Source organism: Pavona decussata, unplaced genomic scaffold (genome assembly GCF_977016875.1).
Source record: "Pavona decussata unplaced genomic scaffold, jaPavDecu1.1 SCAFFOLD_413, whole genome shotgun sequence".
In the NCBI taxonomy this organism is placed as follows: domain Eukaryota; kingdom Metazoa; phylum Cnidaria; class Anthozoa; order Scleractinia; family Agariciidae; genus Pavona; species Pavona decussata.
In genome coordinates this window covers 16,250-38,035 of record NW_028145777.1, presented here as the reverse complement: position 1 = coordinate 38,035, position 21,786 = coordinate 16,250, and the positions used below count along the sequence as shown (strand labels likewise).

Below are 21,786 nucleotides of genomic sequence, written 5' to 3'. Positions count from 1 at the left end.
AATTTTCACCAAAACTTTCGATAAACAATCTCGAAACTTCGCTATCCTCAACAATATTTCGCTCGAATAGATGTATTCGCCGGCTTTTCGAAGAGTAGCAAGAATTTTCGTTTTGACTGAGACAATACATGCGGTTACGGTGGTTCCCCGATAATTCCGTAGCTCTTTGCGCTGATAATTTTGCCCGCCTCTGCCGCTTCTGCTTCGGCCCAACAGCTTTGCTTGACAAGGACGGCTTCAGTCCCCGTTTTGTTTTTCCCATAATGATTACAGATTACAACAAACACCGCAGATATTCAACAAAATGGTGAAGGAGTTGATTACCCTGGAACGTGAATACGTGCAAAACTGCGAGAAAATTTTTCACAGGAGGTGACCGGAAGAAAAAGTAGCTTGCAAAATGATTGGCTAATTTTCCGCAAAGGCGTTAGGGGGCGGTACCTGTTTGTGTAGCGAGAATTTTTTTCAAGCGCTGTTTTCTCGAACTTTAATTTCCGCTTCGAGGAGACACTTTCAAGAGTTACAACTCAACAACGATTTGGCCGATTTCTGTAAAATTTGGCCAGATGCTAGAAAAATGTATAATCAACAAAAGGGTGTCGGGGAATTTGATAATTCTTAAAACTCCTTCCTTGACAGCCATTTCTGTGCGTTCACTCCCCATGTTTTCCTTGCAGTTTTAAAAATGTTCCGTAACTTTTGAACGCAATCGAATTAAGGAAAACCCCGACACGCTTTTTTAGCCTTTGGGATCCTGACCGTGAGAAGAAAAAAAAAATTCCAAAATATAAAAATCGCGTTGAGTTGGAACTCTAGAAAGACGAACCGTGCCTTCAAGTTTCGACACTGCGGAAAAATTAGGAATTTATTTTCTTGAAAAAGCAATGAAATATTTGGATACCCAGTTCTATAAGCTTTAATTTGATATAGGGTTTTGGGTATCTGTGATGTAACCGAGAGGCGCTACATCCGTTAAAGTGAAGCCACCCCTGAAGGTACACGGTAACCTTAAATTGAGATCTTGAATAAATTTTGACCGATGCGCTTTCAGCTTCGATTGGTTCATAGGAATAATGTATTTTATGGATTTTTTTAAGCTTCAATAATTTTTAGTATTTCATTTTGTCTCTGCTACCAGACAGTGGCACTACCAATACAAACAAGTTGCCGTGTCAAGTGTAAAGGAAAACGAGGTAACGTTATTTTATTATTATTATTATTATTATTATTATTATTATTATTATTATTATTTATTTTTTTTTTTACAAGTTACATCATAAATTTTCAACTGCTTTGACTCAAGCTTCTTACAGCTGAAGAACGTCCCGGCTCGACTCTGAAAATTAGCCAAGCAAAGGAGTTTCCATGTAATCCGTTGTGATATTATTTATAAACAGTTGAGACGCCTTTGATTAAAGGTTAAATTTCGCAGAGTGGGCCTTTCCAAAAAATACCACGGTATTCAATAAGCGAGTTATTCAAGAGATAAATCGTGAAAATTTACATCTCCAGTGTTAAAAGGACATTTTACAGAGGGTACGTGGATCGGCATTCTGAATTTGTACACACCAGAAAACTCATACAAGATGGAGGGAAAAATAGATTAAATGGGTCAATTCTTTGCTTCTGTTTAATTGTAAACATCACATTTCTCCTAATGACTATGCACCTTTGCAGAACGTTTGTCTTGCTATTAGCAAACAGTAAACACTAGCTTCAGTGAAAATAAAATGAAATAAAAATTACTTGCATAGATCACAGACAGTACGGTTAAAGGAATACCGTTTCAAAGTTCCCTAACTTGTCTGAATGATTTCTTTGGCTTTTGAGGATGAATACAAAGAATAATACCACGAATTAGAAAATACTCAATAGCAATGATAGTACACATAATTCTGACCGTGTTTTAACTTCGCCAAACAAGACAAAGCCTTTGGTGCCATTTCAGCAAGCGTACACCTTTTGCGATAAGGGGTGTAATTTTCGCCATTTGATAAAAGTTGTTTTGTAACAGACGTTCGTCCCGTGAAAGGTTTTTTCCCCGAAGAACACACTTCTTTGGCAATCAACAACCAGGCGCTAATTTTCCGAGAACTTCTGAGCAGCACCGACGCCGCAAACAATTTAAATATGTTTGATATGGTCCTGGCTAACCGACTAGTTGTCCATCTTGTATTAATCTGGATTCTTTGAAATCATTTACCAACCTGTCCAACGTCCCTCGCTAAATCTCTAGCGATTTTTGTTGTCTATATATGGGATTTTACTAGCATGATCTGTGCGCTTCTTCGTGGCGAAATACCCGGCAATCAACGTCTAAAACAGAGAAGATTGTTGTGTCTGCGCTATCACCACAAGAGGGAAGGACGTTACGTTTCAATTATTGAAAATCTGTTGGCAGACGAAGAGAAGCAAGTTTTTGTTGGTACTAAGAATATCAATTTCTGAAATTTGTTTAAAAGTGTTAGTCAAACAGACTTGTGTCGCGTCGTGGCTCCGTTAGGTCAATGTTTGAATTCGCGCTTACGATACGCTTACAACAATTTGCGATCTACTTAGGCCTCAATGCATTCGCAAAAAGCCACGCGATTTTCTTCGTGTGACGATATTTTTTCCCACTGGTAGTGCTCTACGCGTTCACTGATGCTTCATCGAAATGGCTGCTTTGCAGCTTATGTTTATTACCGGGCCATTCGCTTGGCCACTCAACACAGGTCTATGTACGCCAGCTCGGAATTATTGTTAAACAATAAAAATACGAACAATGTAGAAACTCACTCTTGTAATATTTTATTATTGGTTTACTTGGGTTTATCTATTGTTCGGTGTTGGGAAGCGATACAACATATGCGATATTTACGGGAATATTCGAATCAAAGGGATAAAAATATTAAAAAGTTCAATGGTTTGTCCTTCTATTTATGTTGTAGTATAATGCTGATCTAGCTCTGATCAAATGTTGTTTTCTCCTGGTATAGATTTGGTATAAGCAGGTGTTCTGTTTTGGATTGTTTCCCAGGAAATTGATCCTTCTACCAAATATGTTTAAAATAAGTTTTTCCTCAATAACAATACATTGTTTACATAAGATCAAGCCGTAATTTATTGTATTTGACCTTAAAGGCCCAGTTTCACCCATTCGGCTTTGCGGCCGTTTGTTATTGTTTAAAAGCGCTTCTATTGTTTAGTCTTGCGATCTGATTGGTTTACAAGAATATTCCCGCTGGGATGAAAGTCCTGGCGCATTCAAAATAAATCAGACCACGCAAATCGGACTGGTTGATTTCGTTTCATCGCTCCGATTTATTTTAATTTCTATACCTATAAGAAATATGTACTCTCCAAAGCGCTCGAGTTCTTTGTTCTCCTTTGTGTAAAATTCTCGGCGAACGAAATTCGAGGTGTGGTTCGTTTTTCTGCATTCATTCCTTTGAGCGACGCGGCGAGACAGTCGAACAGTTAAAGCCGGCAGCTCTCAACATTGAATAATTTTGTGCGAAGATTTTCATTCTATTGTTGTATAAGTTAGACAGTAATCTTAAAGTGTCCTCTCGATTATTATAAAAGCTGACATGAAATGAAATTAACAGTGCTGGACTCGTTAGCTCAGTTAATATCGCTTTCAAAATTATAGCAGGCTGCGCCGATCTGGTCTATCTTACTATCATGAAATTATTTCTACCTTTGATGATAAAGCAACGATGCTACGAATGAATCTGCAGCTAACCCACCAAATGAGTATTTTAATTTATTTGCCTGTGCCAATAAGAAAAAACGAAGGAACGCCACCTAGAAAACCATACAGTTTATTACGTCTCTTCGCAACGCTGTTTACATGAATCGGGAGAATAAAATCGAATGGAGCTAAAAAACTTACGTGTTAAGGTCAGGCATCCGTAGAAATCAGGAACATCGCTACAACAGATGCATGCATGGAGACAACAAATCCTCCCGCTTCTTTGTTTCAGAATAAAAGCGAGACGAATACATTCCTTCGGAATAACAATTGTACAACCACATTGTCAACGGCGAGATGTTACTTAGAAGCGACCGACGATTTTCCAATTTTCCTTTCCACACGAAGACTGTTCTTGAAAATATCCTTATAAATGAAGCGAGAGGATATTATACAAAGCTTAGTGACACGAAAAATAGTGATATTCCTGGAAATGAGCTCGATGAATGTGGATTACTTTCGCTATTTAGCGCTCGCTAGTAATTTTCTGAATTTTCGACTGTGCGAAATTCAGCTCGGCGCGCAATGTCTCTTGGGTGAACATGGGCCTTTAAGTTTACCTTTCGCTGGCATTTGCCTGGAAATGGCCATCCTTCTTGTTTTTGATCGTTTTCTAGTAAAGTTATTCAGTGTTTCTTACCAAGTCTATACCAGCCGATATCTTGTTATTTAAGTTAGTTTTTACCGTATTTATTTTAAATAACAATAATCTTTAGATCTTTTCATTTGAAGGTGACTGTCAATGTCAACATTTTTTTGTTCTGTATCCACGTACTGTATTTTTAATAAGGTGGCTGAAAGTTGTAAACACGTACACCTTAATTGATGGAAATAGGCGTGGACTTGTAGTACCACCTTTCTTCTTGGAAAGTTGTTGTTTTACAACAAGAACACTGAACACTGCCTGAAACTTCATCCGAGTATCTTACAAACTCATGATTGTGAATGTGTAGTTTTTATCGATACAAATATTCATTGTAATTTTTATATTTCTCCCGTTGCTTTATTTTGGTTGGACATATCGAAGAACCTAGTGAAAATCTTGAAACAACGGTACATTTTTCACAGTACATAAAGGGAAGGTACTCATTTCCAATTCCAACACTAACCAATCATAGAAGGGCTTACGTAAGCCTATGTTAGTAGTTGATGAGTTTTTGACAGTAGGTTGTCAATCATACTCCAAGCAACATAAAGCAACGCGAGAAGTTCTTCGCGAGAGAATGTTGTATTGAAGCTGTAAAGAGAACTTGTAAGAATACAGACAAGCCTTGAACAACAATTGTGTGTGCCTATTGAACTCAACCCGTGGAGTACGCTGAGCTAGTAACCCCCTTGGTTAGACGAAAAACGTTCTAACAAATTGGTGGACGAATCGGGTTTCGACCCAGAGTACGTTCAAGTGGGCGCCAAACCACCAGCGCTCCCGACGGGACCGAACTGCGACGCTTTCAGAGGGCCTCAACGAGCGTTTCGACGTCAGTGGCCTCAAAAACCACCGGGTAACAGTTTACATTCAGTTGCCGCGCAGTTCTTCCCTCCGTAGAAAGTAGTCCGTATTCCGTGCTGTTCAAGCCTGCGAAGAAAACAGAGGAAACCAAGTAAGCATTTTTCTTTGATCCCTATTCAAGTTTATGCTGACTTCAGGAGTTGCAGATGGATGCCTTTTCACAGATTGGACTCACTTTCAAACATTGAACATTCCAGGAACTGACTTGTTATCTTAGTTAATTGCTTTAAGTTACTCTAGATTTGTTCCTATATTTGCGCTGTTCGAGTGCGTACGTAATTCCGTTTACTTTAGCTTAACTTTTTCATTTTAATTTAATTTCCTTTTTTTTCCCCCTATATCTTAATTAACTAAAGCGATTCATCTTTCCATGGGTGTTTTTCGCAAATCCTAAATGTAATTTTCATCCGTATTCAAACTCATTGGTGTCGGTTTATGAGTGCTAAGCAACACTCTACATCTACAATCGTCACCCGCTCACAGGCTAAGAAACAGACTCTCACTGATACTTGTGTTTGTACACACACGAAACCAAATTCGATTATGGAACCTGCACAAAAGGAGGAGATGCAAGCTATTCTTAATGATTTAGTGCTTTCTTTAAAGCAAGATATGGCAAAAGAGTCCCATACACAAAAAAACCAGTTTCGATTCTTTAAAAACTTATATGGAGAGCAAGATGGAGGGTACAAAGAAACCTGCTAAAACAGATTTAAAACCTGACTTGTTCGCGGGTACTTCTTCGGAAGATGCCTCTTATTGGCTTGATTTGTTCGAGCGTCCAAAATTAACAATTGGTCCGGCGAGTTACAACTCGAAGCCTTTCCTATTTATTTGACCGGCATCTAGCGCGCATGGTTTCTTACGCTAGCCGATGACCAAAAGACCAATTGGGACAATTTAAAACAGTTTTTTCAAGACAGGTTTACATCAGGTCCACAAAATTGGCCCCTGTCACAGCAGTTATCTGCGCGTAAACAGTTATCCACAGAGCCATTTGATAAATACATTACTGACATCACACGTTTATGTAAACGTTTCAAACTTTCTGATAAACAGCCCACGCGCTATTTTATTGACGGTTTACAACGGGACTTGAAAGATTATGTTTCTTTAGCTCAACCAACTAGTTTTCAGCAAGCTGAAACACTCGCTAGAATGAAACATACTGTTAACCAGCAACACGGTCCGAGTGATAGCAACTCACTTGTTGATAAACTACACACGGTTTTAACCAACATTACCGACAAATTGGAGGATAAATCTAAAGTGGTTGCTGCGGCAAGCACGAGTTCTTCTGCTCCTGACAAGCGATTTGAATCCTTGTCTGGCCAAATTAAACAACTTCAGAAACAACTCCAGCCATAACCACCTACATCCACCACTGACATTGCTGTTTTTGATCCGTCCCAGGGACAGTCCCGCTATGTTCCCCAACGTGGTTGGCAGGGCCCCCAAAACCGCCAATTTGAACAATTGCAGCGCCAGGTCGCGCGATTAGAAAATGTATTGCGGCGTTATCAAAATCCTCGCCGCCCTGATTTTCGCTCTTTTGGGCGCAGTTTTCGCAGCAATTTGTACCTTTTGCCAACGTATCGGGCACACTTGGCGGTCCTGTCGACAACGTAACCGGGATCCCCGTTTACCTCCTCCTAATAACAATTCTCCTAGGGCTCTTCCAGGTCCATCTAGTGCCCAATCCTCCTGCTCCCAGTCAAACGAGTGAGAGCTCTTGCTTGGGCTATGCCGTCTCCTGCAAGAGCCACTGATTCTCCCATTCATGATATTTGTACATATAATCCCCATGTAAATACAGCTAATATAAGCATTAACCCAGACATACGGCATAACACTGATATTGTAAGAGTTACTGGTTCACCTTTATCTGTTTTGGATACTGTAGGTAACCCGGGATCTTCATATCCACCACAACATAGTGACCACAACAACAGATCAGAACCAAATTCTCCACCCTGTACATACACCTCCGATGGTGCGCTGACGGCCGAATTTTCTCGTCATTTAGCCGTCAATGACGAGACTGACCAAGAAATTATAAATGTCCACTTACATGAAGAAACCGTTGCACAAGAAACTTCACAACTTAATGAGAATATAGATGCATCTGAACATACCAATTCTACTAAAAATACTGCAGTACAAATTCAAGTTCAAAACCCAGACACAACTAGTACAGATGAAGACATAAATTCAAATTTACATGATTTTGGTACCACAACTGATGCATTACCAGGTGTGCAGGACGCACCACATCAGTGTGATGAGTATACGGCACTCCAAGCCATGATAGTCAGTGCAAATGATACTGACAATGAAGTGGACATTCCAAATTATAATGACCCAGGGTCTAATCAATTACTCTCAACCAGTCGACATGAGAGTATTTCCATTGCCACAAGCAATGCGACCGATAATGGTCCCTATCAGGCAATTAAACGTCAAGACATTGACTTCAGTGAAGACATACAGTCTGAAATTCAATTATCCACAGACACGTCGCCACCAGTTGGAGATCTATCCACAACACACACTCCTGATGTTGACGAACATCACAACATATTGTCAGATTTTCAGATCACAGATGACACAACACCAGATACTAATTTAAACACTGATGGTAGTCAAGACCTCTCACTTGATAGTCCTCCTATTCCTACTACACCACACATATTACACTCAGATTCACAGGATTTCGATATTGAAATGTGTGTTCAGTTTCGGATAACATCTCCATTGAGCGCTCACAGGAAACCGGAACTCCAACACCTTTGCCAGTATCTCTACCACCTGTCTTGGATCACCCTGGCTTTGAAGGCCTTGACCAGGAAGGACAGCCACCACTAGCCATACCTACAGCTATACAGTCAATGCTATCACACCGCCATTTGACATCCCAACGGATTGCCTCTATGTTATTGGCTCCATCAACGATCAACCTTCCCTGATGTTGGTTGACACTGGCGCTTCCATCAACCGCGGTAAGTAGTTCCTTTTTCTCTACTTTTTCGCCTCTTCCTCCACTGCAACCCTCTACTCTATCTTCAATACGCACTGTTAGTGGAGAGGAACTTCCTGTTCAAGGAACAGTGACTTTGAATTTTCTCTTTGGTGATGTGACTTATCCATATGAGGTCCTGGTGATAGACAGTCTAACTTATCCGATTGTTCTTGGTCGAGATTTTCTTATGCATTACGATTCCATTATTGACATGCAATTACATACCTTAGTGCTCTCTGGCAATGCTCCCATACCACTCAATCGTTCATTTTGCCTTTCAGCAAAAACACCTACATCAAGTGATCCAGTGACTGTTCATGCTTTGGCTACTTACATTTTAGCACCTAATTCTGAATCTGTTATTCCTGTTTATCTTAAGACAACTCTAAATATTGGTAGCACTGGACTTATTGAACCTAGTCCTAAACTTGCTGAACGCTACCAAGTATGTGGTGCATCTCAACTCGTTAGTCTATCTGAACATAATCGCCATAATCTCGCCAGAGGGAATAGCCCCTGACGATGATAAGATTTCTGCAGTTAAGGATTTTCCTCGTCCACATAATGTCAAGACAGTTCGCTCTTTTCTAGGATTAGCAAACTATTATCGTCGATTTGTGAAGGATTTTGCCAAAATTGCAGCACCGTTGAATCAATTGCTTCGTAAAGATCACAAATTTGATTGGACAGAAGCTTGTGAACAGGCATTCATAGCTTTAAAACATGCTCTAACCAGTGCACCTATTTTGGCTTTTCGAGATTTCAAAGAACCTTTTCATTTATTCACTGACGCTTCCAACGAAGGCATTGGTGCTACCTTAGGCCAAATTCAGAATGGACATGAAGTTGCTATTGCGTATACAGGTCGTGATCTTAACAATGCTGAGCGTAACTATTCCACTACGGAGCGCGAGGCGCTAGGCTTAGTTTTTGGTATTCGCAAATTTGAACCTTACTTACATGGTCGCAAATTTATTTTACACACTGATCACCATTCGCTTAAATGGCTTATGTCCATTTCCGACCCATCTGGCAGGCTGGCTCGCTGGTCTCTACTGGTTCAACAACACGACTTCGAAATTCGACATCGTCCTGGCATTTCCCATGCCAATGCAGATGCTTTATCCAGACGCACTTACACCTTGCCATCTCCAACTATATCAGCCTACGATATTCCAGGTGTTCAGATCCAGAGGGTACGTGAGCTTCAGCGTCGCGATCCAGACCTAGCAGATCTGATTGAATATCTGGCCACTACACGACTTCCAGATAAAGATAACATTGCCAGATCCTTATTACTCACCATTGATGCTTACTTCTTAAGTGAGGATGGGCTACTTTTCCACATATGGACACCACGGGGCCATCGCCGTGCTACCACTTACCAGCAACTAGTTATACCAACCGCCTTACGCTACGAAGTCCTTACCTGGGCCCACGACCATCCTATGGCTGGACATTTGGGGACACTTAAGACGTACGAGAAGCTACGACTCCGTTACTATTGGCGAAACATGTTAAGCAACACACAGCATTGGTGTCGCAGTTGCTGCGATTGTGCCATGCGCAAGAGTCCACGCAATCGGCACCAGACTCCCTTGATGCCTATTCCAGTACAAGATGCTTGGGGTTGCGTAGCTTGCGACATCCTTGGGCCACTTCCACTTCCCACCAGTGGACATCGCTACTGTATAATTTTCACCGATTACCTCACAAGATGGGTTGAGGCATTCCCACTCGCAACAATTGATGCACCTACAGTTGCAAGCATTTTGATTGATGAGATTTTTACTAGGCATGGGGCTCCCCGCACCTTACTAATTGATCGCGGCAGTAATTTTCTTTCTTCTCTAGTTAAAGAAGTTTGTCGTCTCATGAACACCAAGAAACTCAACACCACAGCATATCATCCACAAACAGATGGATTAGTAGAACGCTTTAATAGCACTTTTGATGAATCTCTATCTATGTTTGTTAATTCACAACAGACTGATTGGGATTTTTATATTCCTTCTGTTCTCTTTGCCTTCCGAGTTTCCCCTTGTGTTGCTACAGGTGATAGTCCTTTCTATTTGTTGTATGGGCGAGAGCCCCGACTTCCCCCGGATGTCTCACTTCTGCCTCCAACGGAAGTATCTGCTAATGTCGAAGAGCATCGCAAGCGAATTGTCACTCAGATTGAAACAGCACAATCTTTAGCTCGAAGTAACATTGCCCGAGCTCAACAATTGATGAAATTACAATATGACAAAAATGCAGCTGATGCACCTTTTGAAGTCGGTCAGCGTGTTTGGGTTCACTCACCAAAGCCCAAAAAGGGTCTGTCAAAGAAATTACGACATTTGTGGCATGGTCCTTATCGCATCTGCCGAAAGCTGTCTCCGGTCCATTACCCACTGCGTACATGTGACAACCGTTTAGTTGCCACCACTGTGCACGCTAATTGCATGAAGCATTTTTATGACCCAGCTGATCGTCCAATTCAACCGCCTACTGAAGACGATCCTAACAACCTTTCACTTCTAGCCTTTGATCTCCCAGCTGACAGTTAGGAGCCAGATGATGTCCCGCCATCCAGTACTAACTCAGGATCAGATGACAATGGTGAATCTAACAGTGCTCCTGTTCCTTCTTCAGATCCTCTGGCTGACCCAGATGTTTACGCTGCAGAAAAGATCCTTAAATCAAGAAAAAGAAATGAAAACCACCCAGTACCTTGTTAAATGGGTTGGATATCCAGACGCCCAGAGCACTTGGGAACCAGAAACAAACATTTTGGACCAGCGTCTCTTAGAGCAGTTTCGCAATAATCCTACGAAGATTATTCTTACCAACAGTGTTTATATGTTACTTAACAGTAATTCCACTAGTTTGTTCACAGTCCACTACTACAACTGATTATGATCTTAACGAGAAACGAGTTACCTATTATCCAGAACCCCTCATGATTTCACGCAACCCCCATGCATTGGTATTTTATCATAATACTCAACTACTAAATATTCTCATAGATCTAAAAACACCAGCCATGGGCAATGACTTTTCCCTTAACAATACATGTGACAAAGAGAGATCTCACTTTCTCGGTGACTTACTAGCTCACTTACGAACTACTCAAAAAGCTATGCAGCGCCTACTTTCATTTCATGGTTTCACTTCTTTAATTGAATGCGACTCATATCTTCGTCGGTATTATCAATATCCCACAGGTTTCCCATCCACAATGTCCTGTCCTTATGCTGGAAAAAGTCATTACAATTATGCAAGGTATGGGCTCTAGCTACTTGCACTAATATTTCACCACGCGAACGTAATTGGTTACATTCGTCACGCACTAAACGCTCCACCCCTTGGGCGTGCGATGCCGGCGTACTCGGCATACCCAAAGTTTTCTTTACCTCATTTGGTGGTTCTTGTGACTCTAACAACATGCTTGCTTTCGTACACATTTTCTTTGACCTTGCCAGCTCTTTGCACACTACACGTGATATGATCAAAACAGTCAATGGCAAAACTGTCTACTGAGCAAAAATTTCAGATAAACTAACAACCAAGGTTAACAATCTACAATCTGCCCTACGCACTGTTGAAGCAAATTTCCATGAATGGCAATCCAAGCTTCTAACCTTTTCTGTAAAAGACAGTTGTCACTTCAATAACTTTATGGAATTTTTATCAAAATTCTCACTAGAAATCACTAGAACATTTTCCACCTTGCTTCCGTTCATTGAAATCAATGATGTCATACATCAAGCACACAAACTGCATAACAAACAACTAGTTGGTTTTGATGATCTACCATCATTTTTGTCCACAGAAATTCAACTTCGCCTTAAAGCTATACCATCACTACGTGACACTGTTTTCGCTCTAGATTCTGGATTTCCGCTTTTATTACAGCCTTTAATTGATTACCGCTACCAGAATTCTAAAGCATTGAGTCTTAACATTTTGTTTACGGTACCAGAATTACCTTCCACCTCACCATTTTGTACCATTGAATACCTACTCCCAATTAAATATAACATTTCTGGAACATGCTATCAAGGTCCAATTACACGTGATAAACTTGCCCTATTACACTGTGGAAATTCTGACTATTAAGTCTATTTTGGACATATGCTATCAGTCTGATGACACTTGTGCTTGCCCACAAAATATTTTGCATTTAGCTAATGGTACAGTATGGCTGGGATTCCCTTGGCATAAAAGCAGTTAACTTACTTTCACTCGACGCCATACACAAGCTCCTGATTGTACAAAGTTACATGTTCTCTACCACTTAGGCGGACGATATTATCTTTCCACTCAGCAAGGTTCCTTGAAAGTTCATAATACTAGCAATGGTTCTTCACATATCATTCCATTATCACCACTCATGGTCTATCATTTTCCCTGTGAACTAACATTTCCTCAACAGCCACAAGGCCTTGGTAATTGCCTAGACAGGGTAGCTTTTCACATCCCAATATTCACAAAAATCACACTTCATTGCATTCCGTGGGTAAATCATGAAAGCAATATACTTGAATTACACTATCGCTTACTCAACCTCACTCCTCCACTTCATTTCGATAATTCAACATTGAAATCACTCGACAACACATACCGTTTACTAGATGGTCGCCTTACAACACAACGTACTTCGTTACAACACGATATTTCGAAACTCCACACAGAAAATCCATCCAGCACACACACTTGGCTTATTTACAGCGCGTTTGCACTCACACTGTTGAATACACTTTTTATTTCTCTGTTATGCTGTCGTATTTCTCGTCCGATTTTATTTCAATCACTTCCACAGGTTTTCTCTGCTCGAAAACAACACGCTTCGCACAATTCAACCACAAAACTGTCAAAACAACGCAGTCGAATTAAGCAAACTGAATTCGAACGCGAAATCGAAAGCGAACCAGTTTTGTCTTCTACCGAATTACAGAATATTTCGATGTGTTCTACCTGTAATAAGCCTGTAACTACATGAATTAATTATAAACTTTTACACCGATCCATAGCTTCGTTCGGTACCGATCTGAATATAATAAGTAATTTAAGTTTACTTCCCACATGTAAACATCACATCACTTACCGCTGTTCGCGCTCACAGACGAATTCTCGCCGTTTCCATCTTCACAATTCATTTTTTTGTTTTGTTCATCACCGGTCGCCTTTTCTGTTTCGTTTTCCAGTATTACCACATTCACACACTTTGTTTACCGTTGATTTTCGCTTGAAATTTCATGCGCAGCATCCCAAAACACAAGCCATGTCATATTATCTTTGTTCGCCACGTCATATTTTCTGTTTCGGTACCAATACTTTTCTTCGCTTTTGGTTCCAGGTCCTCCACGACCTATGGATTTGTTCAGCCCTTTTGCGGCCTGCACCTATTCCGCAAGTCATCGAATCTTTTCACAAAACTCATCAATTGTGTATTCCTTCTTACGGATATCGTCGCTTTGTTTCCCCTTGTTTATTTAGTTTTGCAAGTGATCTATACGATGTTTTTCTTAAACATGCTGACACTATTTCTTCATCGCTTTGTGCACATTGCCATTCACAACACTCGGTAGATATTTTTTGTTTTGATGACACAGTTCATCCGTTTCAAATCAATTTTCTTATTGATCTCATAGAGTGTACTCCTCCAGCTGTCATCACTTCGAGTCACCACTTTTACGTTTACGTAGCTATTTCTTATTAAAACCGCAATACATTTTCATGCTTTTACGATTGTATATTTTGCCAAGCAGTTACTCTCTGTCGCCACCAATGATGTTTGATTTGTTTTGCATACTAAACGAAAGCGGTTATACTGAAATTGCTAATTACTTTTTCACCTTCACACCTTATGTAATCTTGATGAGTCGCTTTGGTTATATTAATTACTTTTTTTTCTTACGCTTTTCGCTTTTTCCTTCAATATTTTCATTGTAGTTGGGTCAGTGGCCGGACTTCCGCCATTCCCACATACTCATGTGTTCAGCTTACCCGCTGGTTTTACTTACTCACTTGAGCGGACCTCCGTTCGTGGCTATCTAAGGAAAACCAGTAAAGCTGGACACATGATTATATACAATATCGTATTTACAGCGTTATATTTTTCATTTTCTTCCTCATATACATATGCGTATTTTTACGGTTCTTTATTTTTTCTTTCCCTCATTTCTTTCAGAAACCGACTTCTCAACACTTTGCACTAGTACTTCTCATGCCTGGTCGCACAAAACACTCCGCTCGCCATCGCGGCCGCATTGAAAAGTTTCTAGGGACTAAATGTCTCATTTGCTTCACACCACAAGAAACCCCTTCGAAACCCTTACCCCGTTGTGGGTATCGAATACATGGGGATTGCCTTCTCTCATGTTTCCGCTTCGCAGTTGGGAACATGAGAGATTGTTGTCCTCATTGTCGGTCACCTATTACTTCCCATAATCACGGCCAACCAACTCCCCGGGGGCCCAACATCTTTTGTTTCGAGACCGTTTCTTATCCCCTTTCTCATTTGCATGCAGTCCAGCGATTTATATATGTCTAGTAACGACACGTTTAGGGTTATCGCAAACCCTCGCTTAATTCGTGGGTTCATCTTTTTCATTTTTCGTACAGTGTGTTTCTTAATTCCTTTTTCTTTCTTTGTGAGCTCGGGATTAGCTCACTCTGAGAAGGGAGAATATGTTAAACAATAAAAATACGAACAATGTAGAAACTCACTCTTGTAATATTTTATTATTGGTTTACTTGGGTTTATCTATTGTTCGGTGTTGGGAAGCGATACAACATATGCGATATTTACGGGAATATTCGAATCAAAGGGATAAAAATATTAAAAAGTTCAATGGTTTGTCCTTCTATTTATGTTTTAGTATAATGCTGATCTACCTCTGATGAAATGTTGTTTTCTCCTGGTATAGATTTGGTATAAGCAGGTGTTCTGTTTTGGATTGTTTCCCAGGAAATTGATCCTTCTACCAAATATGTTTAAAATAAGTTTTTCCTCAATAACAATACATTGTTTACATAAGATCAAGCCGTAATTTATTGTATTTGACCTTAAGTTAAACTTTCGCTGGCATTTGCCTGGAAATGGCCATCCTTCTTGTTTTTGATCGTTTTCTAGTAAAGATATTCAGTGTTTCTTACCGAATCTATACCAGCCGATATCTTGTTATTTCAGTTAGTTTTTACCGTATTTATTTTAAATAACAATATTCTTTAGATCTTTTCATTTGAAGGTGACTGTCAATGTCAACACTTTTTGTTCTGTAACCACGTACTGTATTTTTAATAAGGTGGCTGAAAGTTGTAAACATGTACACTTTAATTTATGGAAATAGGCGTGGACTTGTAGTACCGCCTTTCTTCTGAGAAAGTTGTTGTTTTACAACAAGAACACTGACCCACTGCCTGAAACTTCATCCGAGTATATTACAAACTCATGATTGTGAATGTGTAGTTTTTATCGATACAAATATTCATTGTAATTTTTATATTTCTCCCGTTGCTTTATTTTGGTTGGACATATCGAAGAACCTAGTGAAAATCTTGAAACAACGGTACATTTTTCACAGTAAATAAAGGGAAGGTACCCATTTCCAATTCCAACACTAACCAATCTTAGTATAAATCTACTAGTGTTCTATCACGAATGCCGTTCTCTGATTGGCTACGCTACTCGCTATCTATTCTGTGATAGATAGTGAGTAGCGGTTATCAACAAAATGGCGGCCGCTTCTTCGCGTTTTCGAAGTGTCTGCGATGAGGAAATAGATAATTTACTGGTTTAGTTTTGAACAACTAGTAGATTTATACTAAAACAATTAGATTATTCGCTCTCGATTTCTATGCGTGGTAGTTGATTCGGGCTTCGCCCTCATCAACTATCACGCGATAGAAATCTCGAGCTCATAATCTAATTGTTAAATAGAAGGGCTGACGTAAGCGTATGTTAGTAGTTGATGAGTTTTTTACAGTAGGTTGTCAATCATACTCCAACCAACATAAAAGCAACGCGAGAACTTCTTCGCGAGAGAATGTTGTATTGAAGCTGTAAAGGGAACTTGTAAGAATACAGACAAGCCTTGAACAACAATTGTGTGTGCCTATTGAACTCAACCCGTGGAGTACGCTGAGCTAGTAACCCCCTTGGTTAGACGAAAAACGTTCTAACATTATTTCCAAACTTGCGTTCATCTGCGCCTCCGTTTAACAAGCCTCTGATGATCAAAAAATTTTGACGCACTCTAAGCGTTTTGTCTAATATCCTTTGACGGGTACAAAATTAGGTTGAGCGATGTGACGTACAAAACTAGACGATAAAGTGTCATAAATTTCTTACTTTTCTAAAAAGAAATAACTTGTTTTGCACATGAATGCAGGTCCAGGTACGCCAGCTTGGAATTATTTCCAAACTTGCGATCATCTGCACCTCTGTTTGGCAAGGCTCTGATGATCAAAAAATTTTGATGCACTCTAAGCATTTTGTCAAACATCCTTTGACGGGTACAAAATTAGGTTGAGCGATGTGACGTACAAAACTAGACGATAAAGAGTCATAATTTTCTTACTTTACTAAAAAGAAGTAACTTTTTTTGCACATGAACTCAAGAAATGTTTTTTCATGTCAAAGTGGAAAAATTAGATATGTTTATTGAAAACATGTGGACTTTTCTGTTGGCTAATTATTTCTGCACGTTTTTACTCTGCAATTAGACGACTTTTAAAAAACACCATGCTTTCAAATAACTGGACAATTTGAAAACATCGACCAATGGTCCACGAACTACACCGAGGACTGACTAGAAAACAATCTATATTTTTTGTGGATCAGATAAATGGACAAGGAAGAAATCTTTCTTTATACCGTTGCAGCAATAAGTATTAAAACATTAAAGCCTGCCGCACACTTGAAGAAAGAGCTGAGCAAACTGCCTCACGAAGCCAAGCAAGGCAATCAGCTCAGCTGTTTCCTCAAGTGTGCTGTTGAGTTTTCGTGATAATGTCGCCTCGCGAGGCGAAATCTCAAATATCAAACACGACAGACATTTTCCTCACGGCCTCGCGAGGCGAAAAACTCACGAAAACTCAACAGCACACGTGATGAAACAGCTGAGCTAATGAGCTTCTTCTTAATCTTTTAATACAGCTTTTACTTAATTTAATTTCATTGTTTAAACCATCACCCTAACAGATAACCTCAATTTCGATTCCTCTTGCCAGAGACTTGCCTGTTTGCAGATCGCTTTGGAAGCCGTTATAGGGGATCGCGGGTGTGACAGGAACTAAATACTGCCGGGAGCCCATGACCTAACTTGAGTAACAAAATTAACAAAGGAAACATGGAAACACTGAAAAAAATTCCCCGTTTTTTAACTGTGGAGATTCAGTAAAGGAAGAGAATCCGCAAAATTTAAGTACCGCCATGTCACTCGGCCCGTACCTCCGTATTTCGATAACCGACACTCGCCTCACTCCTAACCGACACTCGCCTCACTCCTACTCGGCCAGCCTAACGCGCCGTTCAGAGACAGCCGGTGCAAGGTGAATGAAGTTGCGGATCATAGAAATAGGATAAGGAATTTTAACTTATCTTATCTATCATATTTATCTTCGTCTTATAGCCTCTTAAGTTGTCCCACCTTCTGTAGAGCCTATTTTGCCGCCTTTCTTTTATCAGGATTGATTCAAATTGTAGGTCCAAGCATCTTGGACCGTGTTGGTGAAATTTGTGACAGGCATAATAAAATCACACAGGATTAAGCCCTCCAATTTTTCATGTCTCTTGGTGTTGGCTAGTTTTTCATAATGCAATTTTTTCACTTTCGTCAATCAAGGTATTATCCACTAAACTGAACTGAACTGGATAGTAACTCGTGAGACAAAGATGTCGTATATTGTGAAAGGAAATTGAGGTAAGCTCTTCAGGTGATAATTTGGTAATCAGCCCTTTAGAGGGTAGTGGTCAGTCAGTGGTCCTTAGGGTCAGATCTGAGGTCAGTATTCCAAACAAATATTGTTACACAAGGTTACAATCAATGAAATGCTCATTTTAATGCTAGTTTTATAATAAATGGCTCAAGCTCATTAGTTTCAGTGATCAAGAAATTTCTCTAAAATACATCATACAATTAATGAGCTGCAACGTCTAAAGGTTCATTATCAGAGATTCCAAGTTAAGTTAACATAGGGTGATAGGCCTTCATTTGAGCATAAAATGCCTGGTGATTTCACTGCAGTCTTCATTTACGTCAATTTCGAGAAGCACCAAGTTTTTGGCTGGATGGCAACCTCAAACAAAGTATGAGTTTCAAGGAACAGACAAGATCTTAGACAAAAAACCGACATAATTTTCAAGCCAAATGGACGTTGGCAAGTTGTGGTTAGTTGCTAATTGTGTTAGAAACTAAAACTCAACTGAACGTTTAGATCAGCGGTATCCAGGAGAAATATCGGTTCATATTGAGGCAGTCAGTGGTCCAAACAGAAAACTAACTTAGTTATACTAAATAACGGATCCCACCTAACTTCAAATATGATCTGAATTGCTTTATATGTGCATTTGGTCCTTAAAAAGTAAACTTTTGTTCTCAATTTGTAGGTCCCTTTGACCCCAACAAATATCCAGTAAGGCAGAATGTCTACCAACATCAGTAACAGAATTATAACATCGGCAGTGACGAGTTCGACTCTCTCCTCCCCTGCGTCACAGTGTATTCCATGGATTGCAGTGCTGGTCGCTGAGTCTCTGGCCATTGTCATCCTTAATATCATCACCATTATTGTATTTGTGAAGCAGCGCCACCTTCAACGCCAGAGTTTATATTTGATCATCCATCTGGCAATCGTGGACCTCTTAGCTGGGGCAATTTCAGCACCCCTTTCAATTGAATATGTGGGAGCCCTCTGTGATTTGTGGGGGTTAAGCTATGGCTTGCTCAAAGATGGACTGTTCCGCTTATTTCCCATGGTCTCTTATTTTAATTTAGCTGCTACATCTTTAGAGCGAATGCACGCTACTTTGCGTCCTTTCAAACATCGTTTTATAACAAAACGCGTCTATTGTGTAATCACTACTGTTATTTGGTTAACGGCTATAATCAGGGAAATCGTTATTTTTGTTGTGTTTCACAAAACACGAGCATCAGGTTTGTTTATATGGTTCATCCTGTATGAGGCTCCGTGGTTAGTTTCTCTCTTCATTATTTGTGTGTCTTTCATTTCCAGTTTTATAAAAATCCGATTCGGCCCCCATCTCAATTGCTTGCGCAATAGTGTGATCAACAGAGAACGACGGTTGACCTCTGTCCTGTTCGTTGTTCTGTCTGTATCTTTACTGACAACGTTACCATGGGTAATTTTCGAATGTTTCGACAAATTCCATCCCGAATTACTCTTTAGCCTTTCCTTCAGTTCATTCTTTCATCTAACTGCGTCGATGGATTTTCTTTATTTCGCTAACTCGTTGGTCAATCCAATCATATATGCCATGCGTATGCCAGAATTTCGAGCGGGTTTAGCAAAATTATTTCACAGAACCCCAAATCCGAAAATTGCAGTTATTTTGCCTCTGCATCGTCTTTAGCTCCACTTCGATCTCAGGATCGCCTGCGAATGTAGCCGTCTCATGTTACGTGACACATTTTCATACCGATTTTTTTGATGGAACAAGAGTCAACGACAGTTTGGCGCTGTGAACATTTCGAAAACGACCGGTAACCAGTTGGGAAAAGATGCAAGTGGCAAAATAGCTGCCTTTTAAGACTGAATTCAGTGTTAAACTTGAACTTGTAACCCGATCGCTATTTGCAACAGCATCAAGGAAGCTGGGCAGTGTACTGTTTCTTTTTGTAATTAGGTCTTTTCGTATTTCGATATATTTAATCAGGGAAATCGTCATTTTTATCGTGTGTAACAAAACACGAACATCAGGCGTGTTTATGTCGTTCATCCTGTATGAGGTTCATGGTTAATTTTCTGTCTTAATTATTTGTATGTCTTACAGTTCCATTTTTATAAAAATCCGATTCGGTCCTCATCTTAATCCCTTGCGCAATGGTGTGATAAGCAGAGAACGACGGCTGACCTCTGCCCTGTTCGTTATTCTGTCTGTATCAGTTGCCAGTTTTCACTGTCACGCCATTGCCGTGTGCGTGAAAAAAAAAATTGAAACCATTCCATGCATGAAGTCAAGAAATTGACATGTTATAGATGATAAGTAAATAAGAAACCTGTCCAAGTGTCAGGTCTGTGTGGTATTCCGTAATCGAGTTATTTGACAAAATGTTTCACACAAATTTATAGAGCTTAGTATAGAGACGCCATGTTGCTGTCCCTCTGAGGGTCACAAACATGGCAGCCGGAAATAGGAAAAAACATCTGGAGTTCACTTATGCCAGATAAGATGTTTGTTTTCCCTTGTAAATTTTCGAATGTTAAGATAAATATTTCTCCTCAAACTCTAATTGTTTAGAATGCTGAAAATCACCCGAAGAGGCATTTTTAAGATATGGAACAGCTCCGTCACTGCCGTCCTCTTGATGTCACGCACGATGAATCTCGGAAATTGAAACTGTTCTATTTTTAAAAGCAAGTGCGACATCGAGCTAAGAAATTGTGAAAAGACAAATTTTTAGGTAATATTTCCTTGAATGAAGGTAAACATTTTGTAGGCCTCCCGGTTTTGACTTCTAGAATTTGGTGACGTCACGTGAAAACCAAGAATACTGATAACGTTACCATGGGTATTAATTTTCGAATGTTTCGTCGTGTTACTCTATAGCCTGTCCTCGGGTTCACTACTTTATATCGAGGGGACCGCGTACTTGCTTGTCTTGGCTAACTAGTTGTTCAAACCAACATTAATCATATACGCCATACGTATGCCAGAATCTCGTGTGGGTTTAGCAGCGAAATTCCACAAGACTCCAAATCAATTATATGCAGCCTTTTTGCCTCTACAACGTTTTTAACTCCTCCTTGAACACGGGAAGAAATAGCCTGCGAAGGTCGCCGTCTCTCATCGATCTCCGCCGCTACGGGCGGTCGCCTCCCTTGGGAACACCCGTAGCAGTGGGAAGCAACTGAAGGACGGCTGCATTGGCAGGTTTAAGGGAAGAAACGTCTTGTAAGTCATGTTGTGCGACACATTTTCTTACCGATTTTTTTTCTTTTGATGGAAAAAAAGTCAACAACAATTTAGCACCGCGAACACTGGACATGCAAATACTCCGAAAACCGTGACAGGAAACCAGTTGGGAAAAGTGGCAAGTGGCAAAATGGCTACCTTTGAAACAGAATTGAGTGTTAAGCTTGAACTTGTAACCGGATGTTTTTAAATCCCAAGTTGAAAGGGAATTAGCTCTCTTTTGTACAAAAATTCTCAAGAACTGAAGCTCAGCAGTGTACTGCTGCTGTTTTTAAGTAGGTCTTTTCGTATTGTAAAATAAGGACTGTTAATTGATAAATCCTTGCAAAAAAGTATCTGTCAGTTGAGATATGAGAACTGTCCTGTAACGCATC

At 40.0% G+C, this 21,786-nt stretch overlaps 1 protein-coding gene, 1 long non-coding RNA gene and 1 pseudogene across 2 annotated transcripts; 2 read left to right on the top strand and 1 right to left on the bottom strand.

The window, feature by feature from the left end:
* The first annotated feature begins 1,141 nt into the window (after positions 1-1,141).
* LOC146451007 (trace amine-associated receptor 13c-like) lies at positions 1,142-19,961 on the top strand. Its single transcript, XM_085099692.1, has 3 exons — positions 1,142-1,193; positions 18,102-18,179; positions 18,866-19,961. The coding sequence occupies exon 3, from the start codon at positions 18,902-18,904 to the stop codon at positions 19,847-19,849; it is 948 nt and encodes a 315-aa protein (XP_084955818.1). The 5' UTR covers positions 1,142-1,193; positions 18,102-18,179; positions 18,866-18,901; the 3' UTR covers positions 19,850-19,961.
* On the bottom strand, positions 4,641-13,551 carry LOC146451008 (uncharacterized). The gene is made up of 2 exons (XR_014860160.1): positions 13,358-13,551; positions 4,641-5,312 (listed from the first exon to the last, which is right to left on the bottom strand). It is a non-coding gene; the product is annotated as an uncharacterized LOC146451008 (long non-coding RNA).
* Positions 5,790-6,797, top strand: LOC146451009 (uncharacterized; annotated as a pseudogene).
* Positions 19,962-21,786: the final 1,825 nt, after the last annotated feature.